Genomic DNA, 15,785 nt, shown 5'->3' on the forward strand with positions numbered 1-15,785 from the left:
CCCTAAAAGTTGGTAGTTAGAGAGAACTTTTTCCACCATGGGCATGTTTAGAAAATTCTTCCTGGGGCATCTCATGGTTGGGGTGATCAGAGACAACAAAAATTTGAATGCCTGGCCATGCAGAGTGATTTGCAAGGTGTTATCTCCAAACGAAGACGTATAGGTAGCTGATACAGCAGTGGGAGTCAGTGGCAGGGAACTTGAAGAATTGAGTCGCTGTCCTTCAGCATCTTCTGGTCTGGGGTGGCCCTCATTTGTATCAGCCCTATCTGGAAAGAACAAAGAGCAAGCTGCAGAGCCTCTTACATAGAAATGATGGAGCAGCAAGGTGAATGCTGTCTCCAAAGAAATTGGGAGATTTGAGATAACTTTTCCTTTTGGAAAAATACGATTGAGCGTGCATTTTGCAGTGACTGTGGCTATTGTTAGATTCAATCATGAGTATCACTGACCCATCCAGGGGGCCCTATTCTATGCAAAGGGTCCTGCTGATAGCCTGGTTTAATCACTTAAAAATATGCTCACCTGTGTTCAGCAGCACAGATGTTTATGGGATTACATTTATTTTTTCCATTTTGCTTAAATGCAGCCGTATGCTGTGCTGTCAAGCAGCTGTGTTAGAAGTTTACTTTCTCATATTACTATGCTCAAAATTTGAAGTGGGGAAAAAAGAGAACTGTCTAATTAAAGGACAAATGGAAAAATGTGTATGAACAGCAGGCTTCCCTGGAGGGGTGCAGTCGTTATGATCTGCACATCCTCGTTAGTGGGTTCATATCTGTGCAGATCAGAAGTTTCTCAGCTCTTACATTAGAGAATTTGCAGATTTGGGAAGTCTTGGGCTATTTTGATCAGTGAAACGGGCCAGGTTAGACAGGGATAATAGTGTGCAAATATGCATATGGTGGTACCACCATTTAGGGTTAGGGTTTATGCTCATTAGATGGGTGTAAGGCTTTGTGGAGAGCAGTGCTTTTAAAACAAACTAACAAAGTGCTTGAGCTCTGCAGAGGTACCTTTAGCCCCAGTATTTTTCACTGTGAGTTTGTTTGGGATTTTCCTCTTCCCCCAGCTCTGACATGTGGCCGTGGCAGGTGGTTCTGTCATAGGAAACAGCGTTTCCCCTTCAGATAGTGTCTCTATCAAATGTTGTGTTTTTTATTTCCTCCATCAACACATCCTGTTTCGATCTCTTTCAGGCCGTTCCTGAGACTGCTGGCATCAAGTTTCCTGACTTCAAATCTGCAGGTGTCACGCTGCGAAGCCAGAGGGTAGGCTGTTGTTCTGGTCCTGTGGGACCTCTGTTAATATCTTTCAGTCTGCCTGTTCTCCTTTTATAGCTAAAGAAAGTCAAGATCTTGCCTCTAAAATAAGAAAGGAATTCCATAAATGTGGAGACTCAGAAACTAGGAATGCTGGCTCTGTGGAAGCCAGCACATTGCCTTGCAGGGGCACCTGAGCTTGCTCATGTTTGTGACTGGTGTGCCCACTCGGCTGTTGGACACACGTGGCAGACCCAAATGGAGCTATCTAATCCAAACAGCTTGCAGCTAAATGTCACAGGCCATGTTAAGCACCTGTGTTAGTAGGTGAGAAGGTGCATTTAAGGACTGGATCTTCAGATTATGGCTTGAAAAGAGAGAGGTACATAAATGCATCCAATTTTTAGTCTTTTTATTCCCAGTATCTAGCTTTGGAAAATATGTGTGGGAAAAGCACTTTTGTTCATCCTGTTGTGCACATATCTCTGAGAAAAGAACATTCTTGCTGTTTAATCTGCAAAACTTGAGATCTGTCTCTTAGCGACACGTTTTGGGATACAAAGTCAGGTAAAGCTGCCTGCCTGGCTGAATGTTTTCAGAGGAGTTTTGATAGCAAAATCCTGTTTGCCCAGGACAAATTTGGTTTCTTTTTCTAACCAAATAAAAGAATCCTTGGTTGCATTATTGCAGCAAGGGTGGAGAATTAGGTTTCTTGCCCTTTCCCCCCACTTTCTAGATCACTTTAAAGAATATTTTATGGGATGCTGCTTTCGTGTCAGAATAGTTTCAGATCTTGTTGGGAATACCCTGGGACTGTTAATAAAAATATGTTGGGGATGATGCTGCTTTAACTTGCTGCTGTATGTGCACGTTAAAGGTGGCATGCCTGTGCAAAGCCAGTGTTGGGGAGGGGAGCCCTTTAGTGCAAAGTGCCACCACCTTACCTGTGTGAAAAGAGGCTGCAGCCTTGAGAAACAAGAAAAAAACCCAAAATAAAACCAAACCTCTGCCAAAAAACCCAAACCAAACCAAACAAAAACACCAACAAAAAAAAACAGCAAGTGATGGGCAATACTGCAGTGCATGTGCTGAGATTTATGGAAGCATGGCAGATGTGTTCTCCAGCACTAAGATAAATAGAGTAATTTATGGGGATTGATTTTGATTTTGAAAACTAGTAAGTGATGGTTGATCTTTCTTATTTTTTTTCCCCTTAAAGGGAAGCTGAGCAATAACCTGTCAGTGATAGAACCATCTGGCAAAGCCAGCAGCCTTTTTGTATGCCAAACAGCACAATTCAGATCCCATCCTTTGTGAAAATAGGTGCCACAGGCTTCTTCCTGTTCTCTTTAATGCTTAGAAAATGCAGCGATAAGCTAAGGCATGGCAGTCTGCTTCAGCAACTTTCAGCCTACAGTATCCAATCTCCTGAGATGACCTAAAGCAGCTTCGTATGCTCTGCTTAAAATTTTTGAGGTAAATGCTGGTATGATAAGTACCAATCGTTTGCAAATTTTAAAAGATTGCAAATCACTGGTTTAGATGGAAAAATAGCACTTTGCTGCTTGGAAACATGAATCTTCCCTTCCAGCCAGCAAAATGAATTCATTTGTAGTCTTTAGTCAGTTGCCTGGGTTCTTTATTTAATTCTTCCTCCTAATAGGTTGACTTCCTTCACATATGGATGATGAGGGGAGCTGATTACATAAGATCAGTACAGGCCTTGTGAACTGGTGAGAGGTGCTGAAGTGCTGAGTGGTATAAAGTAGAGCTGACAATCCATGCTAATCCAAATACTTCACTTGTGGGATTTTCATGAAAAACCCTCTCCACACTGGTGTGTTGGATTGGTAAGAGTGGGAGCTGGCTAGGGCTAGTGGGGGAAGTGGTGTTCTGTGCTGGAAACCTGTACTCTGGCAACATTCAGTGTGAGGTGTTTTGCTCTGAGCACACTGGAAAATGATTCCTGAAGGCTTGTGATATCCTGCAGTTCTTTTGCCTGAAGACTTAAAGTGTTCCTCACGTAACTGCTTCTGTTGTCCTCTCTATTTTGTACTTTGCCATCATGCTTTACACCTTTGTGATTAGGTGCAGCCAGATTTTGCACTAAGAATGGGGGCTCAACCTCTGTCACGTGTGAGAAATGCATCACACCATCCCAAGGCTTAATAGCACTTACTCTTTGATTAGAGAGATTCTTTTATTTCCTGAAGATTTACAATTAGTCTGATAACTTGAGTTAAAATTAATATATAGAAATGTGTCCTTGAAGAAGAAGGTAGCGGTCTGTATTCAACTTAATTTGATCCTAGTAGTTTTAATGATGGCAGCTCAGGCTTTTAAAATTCCCCCTGTTGTTAAACCTTACAAATATCTTATGCACAGGCTGAATTTGAAGACTTTTTTTTTTTTTTCTAGGATTAATGGTCACTTACAGCCATTATTCTTCATAACTGAAAGTTTCTCCTTCAGCAGACGCTGAAGTGTAATCTTCTCCAGTGAGTTTGACAAGCTGCCTTCTATCACAATGGCTTCAGTCTCCTATTGTTCTCCATAGGGCTGTGGCCACGGGCAAAGAAGGCCACAGCCCCTGTGCCCTTGCTCTGCATGGGATTTCCCCTCTGCCTCCTGACAGCACAGATTGTGAGTTTCTCTAATGGCAGTGGGAAGCTGGGCATTATGAAAAGCTTCATCTTAATTCAAGTCAGTGTATTGCCTTGGTGCCACTGAGAACAGGAGGTGGTAGCAGATGTTTGGGAAGGGAGTAAAGCCTTTCATGAGTTCCTTGAAAAGGAATTTTACACCTTTGCTTTTGGTGTTAGTAAAGCTGTTATGAAAATAACACCAGGAATGTATTATTAATTCTAAGTGTTACTTCTAGAAAGCTTCCTGTTATACCAGCTCTGCTCAGCTGGGAGGGCAGGTAGCCAAAGAGCCAGAGGAAATGAGAGATGAGTAGGGAATTTGTATGGGGAATGGAGAGGAAGAGACTGAAGGGAAGGCAGGGAGCCACAAGGAAGGCTTTGCAGAGGGCCTGCCTGAAGGGAAGGAAAATGAGAGCTGTTAATCTTGATTCTTTTCCAGGATGCAGCCAAACCAACAGTAACCACACGTCTGTGATCTGTGCCATGCATTGCTTCTACAGGGCAGAGCTGGGTTTGTTTTGAATTCACCACTGTTTCTGTGCCATGTCATATTCAGCTTTAAGTTTAACCTTAGGCTGCATTTTGATCAGGGCATACTTTGGCATGCTTAACTTCTCTTTGGTGTTTTACCTTGAATTGCTCATTTTCTTTCTCAGCTTTGCCTGCAAATTTTAAGTTATGGTTAGCTCGTGCTGTTGAATGGCAACAATGGTGCTTTTATGAAGGAAGGTGATGGATGCAAAAGGATGGACATCTGTCCCTATTCCTGTTTGTTTCTAATATTGATCTGTGTCCTTGCTCTATTGTCATGGCTTTGGAAACAAAGGAACTGTAAGAAAATCTATTGAGTGATGTCTCGTGGTAACAAAACAGAACTTGAGGGTGAAAAGGAGTTTGTGGAGATCTCAGCCCACAGGAAAGACTGCAGCTTGGTCATTCAGAGCTGGCCATCTTCTCAGGAAGGGCTTTCAACCAGCAGGGAGGCCCCTTCTGCTAACCAGCATCTTGTAGACAAATTGCCCCTCTAACCAATTAATAAAAGTAGAAGAAGGCAAATTTCAAGTACAGCTTTAGTACCCATTGATTCAAATATTCACACTCAACAGCTTTTAAATATTTACTAGCCAGCTGAGCATTTTGTTTTTAGCACTGATTAATGAGTAAGAATTTACTGTGGTTGTAGGGGGAATGTGCGTGTGATTTCTTTTCCATCCTTTTTTTTTTTCCTTGGAGTATGAACTGAGTGCTTACTGCAGCACTGAGATGAATGATACTTGAAGGGAAGATGGGGTTGTGTGTGTGTTTATCCTCCCTATTTGGTCTGACTCACAATTAAATGGCCAAGCACAGTGCCTGTTTACTCTGTAGCAGGGGCTGTTGGCTCTGTTCCTTGCCTGTCATTAATGCAAACCCAGACCTCATCGGCTGTGACCATGTGAAACATCTGTCTGTCCTGTGATCAATACTGTCCCTTCAGAGGCTTAGCTTTGGAAGCAGTTCCATAAAATATCAGTTTATTTGGATTTGATAAATTTAATTACTTGGAGCAATTAATAATTTATTTGTTTTGTATTGATTGCAGTCTGAGGCATCTCGCTAGGATAGTCTGGTGGTGGTCAGCACGTTCTTATTAGGTGGGAAAGTATATGTTTCCAGATCTGAACTTCCCATGCATCAGTTAGCTGAATTGTGCTTGTTGCTTCTGTAGTTTTTCAGTAGTGAAGTTGTAAATTTTGCACTCTGCAAGAAAGTGGGAGAGAGCAATGTCCATGGGGAGCCTGCCAGAGGCACGAGAGGAGGATGGCGTGCTCATTTCTGTGAATAAATGTTATGAACAAATGGTGCAGGCTGGATCAAACTCATGTTGTGGCATCACCGTGGACGTGTTGCATTACATGCCCTTTAATTAGGGCTAAGTGAGTGCTGGTGCGTTTCCTAATTAAATGCATGTCTGTAAAGACTCAAATAGGATGAAAATGTGGGAGTGTTTATTTTTAAAGAGAGCTATAGAACTATCTTGAATGAACTGGTGAAGGTGAATCCAACATGCTTCCAATGCTGACATTTTTGACTAACCTGCAGGGCAATTAATGTTAAATTGCTGGAAGAAAAATGCATCCATCACCGCTTTCATCTAGCTCTGTGCTGTGCAAGTGCATCTGGACCAGAGCCTTCCTGTACTCTCAGGTGCAAAGAGAGCACTCTGGTGCAGTAATGGGGTTTCTAAAATAAGAGGAGTGTAGTCCTCCAGCATGTAAAGCCAGTTTCATCTACTAGGAGGACTGAAGTATGGAGTTTGTACTTCTGCACAATTGATTTGGGAATTTGTGAGGTATGTCTGACTTCTGTCTAAAAACAAAGCCTGGAATAACACTTACAAAAGTTAATGTGGACATGTTTTCCTAAAGTATTGTTTTATTTAGCATTAAGCCTCATTGATGGAGTGAGTTGATGGTCATGTACCTTCTGAAAGGAATCATTGTGTTTAATGTTAGATTGCATCATAGGAATGGCATGGCACTATGTTTTTTTTTTTTAATTGTTATCTTTCCTAAATCTCAGTCTGGCAGATCAGCAGGCACTGTTGTAAGACATGTGGTCTGTGGCTGTAAGCTGGGACAGAGGAAGGTGTGTACATTCATTGAGGCAGAGAATATCTGTGTAATTTCAAACTTTTCCAACTTTTGCATATATCCATTGTAATTACCCATCCACTTCTCATTGTACCGCCTTAGTTCTGAGCAGTTAAGCACTTTAAATTTCCAGAAATGTGCACATTCATACTTGAAATTGAATTTCTCTGTTGGGGTCTTTTAAATTGCAGAGCTCTAAAGCTAAAATACGTAATATGGTTCTTTCCTTCCTTGAGTCTTAAAACCGTGCAAAAGTGGAGGCTCTGTGTTCCTGCAGAGTAGAGCCATGCAGCAGGGAAAAGGTTGACCTTCTTTCCCCATCTTCAGCCAGAAAATGCAGACAGCATTATTCATCTGAAACTTCAGCGCTCTGTCTTCCTGGAAACCCACTAAACAACTCAGTACTCTAAAGACATCCACGAAGAAAGTGCCTAATGAGAAAGTTTTCTTGAAATGCTGCTGAAATCCACAAAGAAGGTGGTTTTCAATGTCAGTGAGCTGTATTATAATGCTGAACAGCGGACCTGGTGCGTAAAACCACAGTTTTATAGCTGCAGATACACAGGTCAGAAGTGTGGAGTTGTTGGGATTAACAGTTTTAGGATGTTTTGTTGGGGGCTGGGGAAAGATGACTTCGAGGAAAAGACTGTCTTGAATTAAAATGGAGTGCAGCACCAGGGAGGGCAAAATGTCATGTGAGATGTCCAAAGAACCACTGATCAATCATTTAAAACTCTTGGGTTTTGGTGAGAGACCAAACAAGAAATTTGATCGTCAGTGCAGGATTTTTGGGAGTGCCAAAATTGGAGCATTTACAAGAGCAGGACATTTAAGATGGTCGTAGAAATATAATCACAAGTGGTATGTAGCTGAATCTATTCCTGTCCTGCAGGCCTGTCCCATTCCCAGCACAGATCCCATGCTCACTGCTACCTGCCAGCTGGTGATGCTGCAGGACACAACAGGGCGTTGTGTTGCAGGCTCTGCAATTACACAGCCTTCATTACTCTTCCAAAATAAACTCAAATACATTTATGACTGTGCTTAAAAGTATTATCATAAATCATGAAAATTGAGTGGCACACAGAAACAAATGAAGCGAGTCCGTTTGGGGAGGTTGTATCTTCAGTTATTTCTTATCATGTTTGTTCATTTAATGAGTTTTGCCGATTTGCAATTAATTTGCAGTAGGTCTCCTGGTCATTAGTGTGAATTAGCAAGGTTTTGTTGGCGGGATGTCTCAAGCATTAAATAAAGGCATAGAAAATCCTGTATCGTTAGGAAGCTCTGCACAGTTTCCCTGGAGCAGCAAGGCTTGCCTCTGTGCAGGGAGGCTCTGGGGCCCCGTGCTGTTGGTTCACGCAATTTTCTGTGACTCTTTATTTATTTTTCTCCTGATACATGTGGTTCATGTGTTTAGTGCGGGTTGTTTATAGCAAGGACAGAGGATTGCAGTCCTTAAATCAAAAGCGACGTTGTTGTAATTATAAGCGCGGGCTGGAGTTGTGAACAGGGCTGTAGGGAGAAGCTGTCAAAGGAGTAGAGCATCCAAAATATAGTAACCTCAAAAATCCCAGCTAATCAGTTTTCTGACTAGAGCAATCTGTTTCCCAGGTATTATTATTATACGGGGACTTTAAAGATAATAAATAACAGTAATAGTCTAGTATAAGGAAGGAAAGAAAAGGGCAAATGCCATTCACCTCAGAAGCTGTGGTTGCTTGCTGGAGTTCTCTGAGGAACATAATTTCCCTTAGCCCCTGCAGAGGGCTCAGTCCACAACAATGCCAAGAGCATCCTGGGAGCTGTGGGGTAAGCACTGAGGTTGCCCTGAATGTTGCTTTTTGGTAATGCAGAGAGAGGCCTTCAGACACCACCTATCCCAGCGTGCTCATCAGTAGCCAGGGAGCTGTGCTGTGACCTGCGGTCCCTGTGGGCTGCCTCATTCCTCAGAAACGAGGACAGCTGATGCAGCACTCCCAGCATGCCAGCATGTCTCTGGGCAGCTGCTGAAGGCATCAGAACAAAGAAGGCTTGCTGAAGTAAGCTTGGGCCTCTGAGCCATACAGGACATGAAGACTTCTCTCCTGCAACAAGGCAGCCCAGCTAACGGACCCTGGCTAACAGATTATCAGCAGCATTTGAGTAATAGACTGCTCATTTAGTTTTAATACATTTTGCATAGAGAGCAATCAGCCTTCATCAGTCTTAGAGATGAATTGGCTTAGCCAGCTAAATTCTAAAGATATTAGTCTGACAGCAGCCACATAAATCATAACATTTTCTTAATGATGGTAAAATTAAAATATACTCTTGCTTTGAGAAACCAATGAAGCCTTCCTCTTCACAGGACAGATCCTCCTGCCTGAATTGAAGGGAAGTTTAATTGATATATTTTTAAACTAAACAAACAGCCCCATTCCTCTTCAGCATCTCTGGCATTCCATTATTTGTAGTGAAATTGACTTGTGCTGTCTGTGCCTTCCCATCCTCTGATCTTTGGGAGCATCAGTAAAGGCCTTGGCTTGGTGTTTGTTGACCAGACTCCATTGGGCAGGAACAGGTCACACAGTACTTACACTTGAAGGTTTTGCCAGAGCAGTCGTTTGTGTTGCTAATAGTTCCTTGAGCTAGTGAAAGCCTCCTCAGGGAAAAGCTTGTGCTCTTCCCCGAACCAGCAAACCAAGACTTGCTGTCTGTCTGCCTAGCCAGGCGTGAACTTTTCTGATTTCTTGTCCTGTGTTGCTGCAGTTGACTTGAAGTCCAGAGTGCTTTTGTCACTGGTGCTTGACCAAAGGGCATCCTGTCTCTAGCTAGGAAGACCACGATGTAGGTGTTGGGGGCAAGAGTGAAGACACTCTCAGGGCTCTGAAAATCATGCAGGTACTGTATGTCTGGATCTCTTCAACGGTCTTGTGATGCTGGGCTTTCTGTTAGTGGCTTGCGCCCTAGAAGTCAGGGATAGCACAAGCAGAGCTGCACTGCTTGTCTTAAAAGTTTTGGGTGGTTCCCTATGGGGCAGAACAGTTCACTGGACCAAAGTCTCTTGCTCTCAGGATCATTGCATGGTGCTCCAGGCTGGCCCAGACACTGAGCCCAGGACTCCCAGGGAATAAAAATGGGACAGAGGTGCCCTCTAATCCTTGGCTGTAGGGATGGGGTGGAAAAGCTGGGGCTGTGAGGTGCAGTAGGACGTACCCAGCCATAGCTGGATGGCCCATAAGGTGTTTGGCACTGTGAATTGCCTTTCTCCTGGTCTGTCTTTTAGCATCGTCGAGGAAAGAATGTTCTTTCATTCGTTAGCAGATGCATCCACAGGGCTTGGAGCCCTGTTGTCCCTGCCATATTGTGCCAGCTGCGTTTGTGCAGCTTGTCATCTAATAAACGCTTGGTCTGAGCAGCTCGCACTCCTGCTAGAGCCCAAATGAATGCAGAGGAAGGACCCTGCTAAGTGTATGCATTCTTCCTCTCCTGGCCAGCTCCGATTCCCTTTCATAGCTCACATCTGATGCTGCCTCTCTCACCTAGCCCCTTAGCTCCGATGTAAATGTGTGTTCACACTTCCGCCAGTCAAGTAACTGTGCTCTCTCTGTCTCTCCCTTTTGTTATAAAGCCCGCTCTGTAAATGAATCCCACAGGTCTGGGGCTCAGCAGGTAAAAGGAGAAGTGAGTCTGTTAGCGCATGAGTCTAATCAGGCCGGCTAAAGCGAATAAAGTAGGGCAGCGTTGCACATTAGCCACTGTGTAAATGAGCCCTTTGATGGGCTGGGCACCGCGGGAGAGGGTTTGAAGCCAAGAAGAACTTTTGTTGTTAATTCAGTGACACATGGAAACTGTAAAACAGCGTGTCTTGCACACACACGAGAGAGAAAATAAAAGCCTTCGCGACCGGGCTTTTCAATACCTGCCCTCGGACCTAGTCTGAAAACTTTCAGCCCCTGTCTCCTTCTCTTACCACTTGATTTTCCTTTCTTTCCCTTTCTTTTTTTGTTCCCCCTGCACTATAAAAAGAAAAGCTCTCTTGCCTTTTGAACTAGACGGCTGTGAGTGAGGGCTATCTCTGAGCTGTGTGGCTCTGTTACCTTTGTGTTCCAGATGAAACTGCCAAGCTCGGTGGGACAGAAGAAGATTAAAGCCCTGGAGCAGATGCTGATGGAACTCGGAGTAGGTGAGTAAAGGGGGCACGCGAGAGAGAAAGAGACACACAGAGCTAGCCCTTGTTCTTGAGATGGGCTATTTTTTCCCCTAGTAATACAGCCAGTTTCTTGAATAACAGTATGTGAATGGTTTTTAAAATATTTTATGTGTTTAAAAAAAAAAGAGAAAGAGGGTAAAAGCCAGAACAAGATGCACAGGGCTTTTTTTTTTTTTTTTCCTCCCAGTAGAAAAATGTTTTAAAAGACCCTTTGTTTCTCTCTTGTTTGGGTCTTTTTAACTATCAAGAGAGGCAGCACAGTATTAGGAAGGCAAATCTCAGCCTTGCCGGGAGAGGTACTTCTGAGTGCGTTAGTGACCATGGCACACACATTGTTCAGGGCTGCCCTGTCTCGCTTTCAAGCTTCGTTTCCTCTTAATTTACTGCTCATGGTGGCAAGTCCAAAATGCGTCTGGGACTTTTCATCCCCCCTTTATAGGTGGCGTGCTGTGTGAAAATCTGGAGCATCTCTGCTGAAAGGCGAGTAAACACACAGCTCTCACTCTTGAACTCTAGTGTCTTAGCAGCAGAAAGAAGGGTTCACTTCCCATGTACAGTGCCTGCACGTAGCTGGAGGGGAAGCAGTGCAGCTGCTGCCCTCCATGCTGCAGGTACAGGGCCTACAGGTCCTACAGGTCCCAGCACGCGGTGCCCTTTGGTTGGATACCTGATGGCTCCTTTTTCCTTTTCCCCCCTGCTGTGTCTGGGGGAATGAAAAATAAAAATCCTTATCAGTGATTTACAAAAGCTTACTGAGCCTGCTCCCAGCCCTGACTTCTTTGAACTTCTGTTAGTTTTTTTGGGCCAATGGGTCCTTGGCTTGATATGTTGCCTCAGAGACTGTGTGCAGTTTTGAAAGCCTCCTGCAGCTGATAAAAGCAGCTCAACCTGGCTGATTTCACTTTTCTGCTTTAAAACTGAAGAGTCACTGGGTTTTGTTTTTTTTTTTTTTCTCCTTCCCTTTTAGGAGCAGTCCAGGGAAAAAATAGGTATATTTTCTGAATGACAATAAAGGAGAGATAGATGGAAGGAGATTAATTGCAGTATATAAGCATTTAGTAGAATGGTAGAATTGAGGCTGAGAGCTGAGAGTGCCAGCTGAGCCTTGGGGCTCTGGATCTGAGTGCCTCTTAGAGCTCACTTTCCATGAGGGCAAGGAGGGGGTTTCTGCCCTCCCACTCCCGCTTTACAAAGTATATGCATTTCAAGGGCTTTCTGGAGCTCTAGCCATGTTGTGCATTGGAGTACAGAAAAGCACCTGGGCTTTGTGTGGGTGAGCACAGTGCTAGCAGGGTGGGGTCATGTGGCCAGACAGCAGGCCTCATGCTGCAACAGGGCAAATAACAGGGCAAAAAGCAGAGCTTCATCCTTTTCCAGAACATGTAGCTGTTCCTAGAGATCTTGATGTGATGAGCCATGTGTGTGACTGGCTGCAGCAGAATGGTGTAGGGCAGTGGAGGTCTGCCATTGGAACGGGACCTCTGTAGGGATCTTCAGACATAGGATTGCAGCTCTGGATGTTTAATAGGGCTCCTTTTTCTCCCTAGATCTCAACCCTATGCCCACTGAGGAGATTGTGCAGATGTTCAACGAGCTGCGGAGCGACCTGGTACTACTGTATGAGCTGAAGCAAGCCTTTGCCAACTGTGAATACGAGCTGCAGATGTTACGGCATCGCTATGAGGCCCTGGCCAAAGCTGGTAGTATCGGCCCCCTCAGTGTGGAAGGCACCCATCCAGATGGCCAGACAGGGCTCGGCATCGAGGAGGGCAAGGGGGATGCCAAGGACCAGATCATTGACGTAGTAGGAGCACCACTGACCCCCAACTCGGTGAGAAGGAAGGTTGTGGGGGCAGAACAGGGAGCACTCAGGTCTCCGACGCAGATGCCGTGACGAGCACTGGGGATGCTGCCCTGCTCTCCCTCCAGGCGTGCGCGTCCAAGAGAGCACAGCACGCCTTTTCCCCCAAGTCCCAGTGCTCTCTGGGCTTGTCTCCTGTGCTGGACAGTGTTCTTGGTGCTATAGGTGGGGTCAGCAGGTCTTTCTTCATCCTGCATGCAGGCAGATGGCTTGATGTGGGTGCCATCGTGGACCAAAGCAGTGAAGCTTTGCCTGACGAGAGCTTGCACCAGGGCAGCGGCAGTGATGCCAGTACAGCTGCAGGCCTGAGGCATTTTCCTCCAAGCCACATAAGGGCTGCTGAGCAGAGGGAAGCAAGCGGGAAAAGCGGTCTTGATACGATGAGCCATGACCTGCCCAAGTCCCTGGAGTCGAGTGGTGTCCTGCCTGGGGCAGAAGACTTGGGAAGGAGAGAGCTATTTGAAGAGCTGAGCAGTGTTTCTATACTCTGCTTCCAGTGCTGAGGAAGAAAAGCCAGACCTCGGAGTTCTAGAAGCCACTGAAGCTTTGCCACGAGCCCTGCAACAGCACCCAGTGCATGTCCATCTGCAGGTTGTAAATCAGCAGCCCTCTCCTCCTAACTCCATGAGGGCAAGTTGCCCGGCCCCTCGCTCTCAGCCCAGAGGCAGTGGTGTGCTTAGAGGTCAGGCAAGACTGCTTTCCCCTCTGTGCGCTCCCCTGGAACAGCTGAGCTGAACTGTCTGATAAAAAGCTGCCTGTCTCCACGCAGTGGCATCCCTGACGCCTCAGATATACTGCCCCTGCTAGCGTCACAGACCTTTATTTTCTAAAATGTATAATGTATTATTTCAGGATATTCAGAACACCTTATCTGTCAACAGCAGAGGTGACGCATTAATCTGGACTTGAGTAATGTCCTGTTCAGTTGTGACAACATGGAGTCATAAGGAAGTGTTCCACCGAGACAGGTTCATGTTTGCAAAGAAGTCTTTTGCATCTTTCTTTCACTGCATTCAGTCTCACCCTTCGATGCGGTCCAGAATATCCCAGTTGGTGAATGCTCGGCGCTGGTTCACATCACACTGCCTTCCCTCGAGACCGCTTGATGGGAAGGTGGTGGTGGCAGCAGCCGTGGCTGCAGGAGAGGGAGCCCAAGCGTGTTTCTGACCACATTCTTCCTCAGCCCCACCTCTTGGAGATGGAAACAAAGAGGTGGGCCCGGGCAGCACAGAGAGGGTTAAACTGACCTCGTCTCTGACATATTTGAAAGAAATATAATCAAGTTAATTCACTGCAAGGCAAATTCAGTACCTAAAGGGCCTCCATGTTAAATACAGCACTGACCTTTACCGGCTGATTACACAAAGACGACACAATTAGATTAGTCCAAGACAAAAGGTCAAGCACATTCACACTGTGACCATTTTATGCTACCTTTAGAGGGGGGAAAAAATTACCTCCCAGCTGGAGGGGTATCTGGATGAGGAGGGGAACGGGACCACTGTGCCACCCTCTGCTTGGCTTAGGTATGTTTGGGGTGTCACAGACAGGTTCAGGCACCATGCTTCCCTCTACCTTCCCTGCAGTTCTGGGTGCTCAGGCAGTATAGGGGACCAGCAGCCCATGGCCCACAACCTGCTGTGAGTTGGCAGGATGCTGGCAGGATGCGTGCTGGTGTGTCCCGCTACAGTGCTGGGTTAGCAATGCCAGTAGTGCAAGCAGACAGCTGTTTGTTGAGCAGGTGTTGTGTCAGGGCATTCCCAGCCTGCCTGCTCAGCAGCATGATGCTGCCTCCCTCCTGCAGCCCTGGCCCTGGGTGTTTGTTGGTGATGCCCTGCCCTTTGCCAGGGCTGCTGCAGGGGTTTAAGCTGGCTATGCCAACCTGGCGCTGAGGTCCAGCCTGTGCTTTGCCACTGAGCTGCCTCGGGGAGAGTCGCATAATCTCCCTGCTTATAGATTCCTCCAAGTTAGAGAATCCCTTTGTGCTGCGCATCCACGGCACTCCATGTGTTGGATTAAGCATGGATTAGTTCAGTTCTGAGCCAGCTGCTCCCCTGAAGCCAGCTTTGGTTCCCCAGAGAGAAGTATCTTGCTCCAGATGTTGGAGGCAGTGAGTGGCAAAGGAACAGGACAGCAAGCCCCATCTCCCCTATCATGCTCTACAAGCCTCAATTCCTTTTCAGGTGTTGGCAGGGCTGGGTGAGGGCACACCAGAGTCCTGAGATCCAGGCTGTCAGTAGCTGCCCCATCCCTCCCTCGCGGCAGTGCTGTTGGCACTTTGTCCCCTTAGGAGCGGTGTCCCAGTGGCTGGGGCCAGCAGGAAGCCCTGCACGGTGCTGCCTGGCCATGGCCACCTCATCCCTTCCACGGCTGCCATCCCCCCTCCCAGGGGCTGCGGTGCCGGCGCTGACCATTAAAGCCGAGCTGGGATCCCCCTGGTGCTGACCCCAGTAGGGACTGTGCTCGGGGCCTTCGGGAGGTGAAAGGTGAGCCGAACTCGGAACAAATTAGTTCCAAGCAGAAGTTCAGCCAGTTACTCCAGATTGGATCCTTTGATTTCCGCAACTCAGACTCCACTCAGTGATCTGTAATGAGTGACTCTCAGAAATCCTCACATTGCAGCACTTTGTTCCCGAGCTCACAAGTCAGCCCATTAATGGGTAAAGGAAAAGACCTTGAGTCTAAGAAGTCTCGGGTTCAGAGTCAGAATTATTTGACTTTTAAGCTTCCTTTATCTGAACTCCTGCTGACTTCTTGTTTTCTGAGCCTGTTTGAAAGCTAGAAGTTACATTGTTAAGATCAAACATTCTCTCTTTCCAGATGGAGTTACAATATCTGTCTTTTATATATATATATATATATATTTTAATATATATATATATAGTGTATATATACCAGGGTGTATATATATTCCACTCTTTTTTTTGTTGTTTAATCGCTCTTTCCATTAAAAGAAACTAGACTTGTAGGCTCTTGTAAATTATAATGTAAAACATTTTTTTTAACCAGACAGTTCCCAATTTTGCCCAAGGCGACTGGAATAGCTGCGCCACAGAAGGCAATAGGAAGGTGATTAATATGAATTTGTGACATATTTGAAAGATGGGTCTTTTGCCATATAAAGATTATCAAACACATGTGCTCTTCCCCATTAATTCCGCAGCCCTCCCAGGAAAGCCACAAAGCCTG

At 45.6% G+C, this 15,785-nt stretch overlaps 1 protein-coding gene across 2 annotated transcripts in view; it reads left to right on the forward strand.

Moving 5' to 3' along the window:
• The window catches only part of DMAP1 (DNA methyltransferase 1 associated protein 1), a 28,896-nt gene extending 13,450 nt beyond the window's left edge, over positions 1-15,446 (forward strand). For both annotated transcript variants that reach the window (XM_031601116.2, XM_090146566.1), the window contains exons 8-10: positions 1,200-1,271; positions 10,636-10,708; positions 12,283-15,446. In XM_031601116.2, the coding sequence (XP_031456976.1) occupies positions 1,200-1,271; positions 10,636-10,708; positions 12,283-12,629 (492 nt within the window). In that variant the 3' untranslated portion in view covers positions 12,630-15,446. The remainder of the gene's footprint in view (positions 1-1,199; positions 1,272-10,635; positions 10,709-12,282) is intronic.
• The last annotated feature ends 339 nt before the right edge of the window (positions 15,447-15,785 follow it).

This window comes from Phasianus colchicus, chromosome 9 (genome assembly GCF_987193195.1).
Source record: "Phasianus colchicus chromosome 9, bPhaCol1.hap1.1, whole genome shotgun sequence".
In the NCBI taxonomy this organism is placed as follows: Eukaryota; Metazoa; Chordata; class Aves; order Galliformes; family Phasianidae; genus Phasianus; species Phasianus colchicus.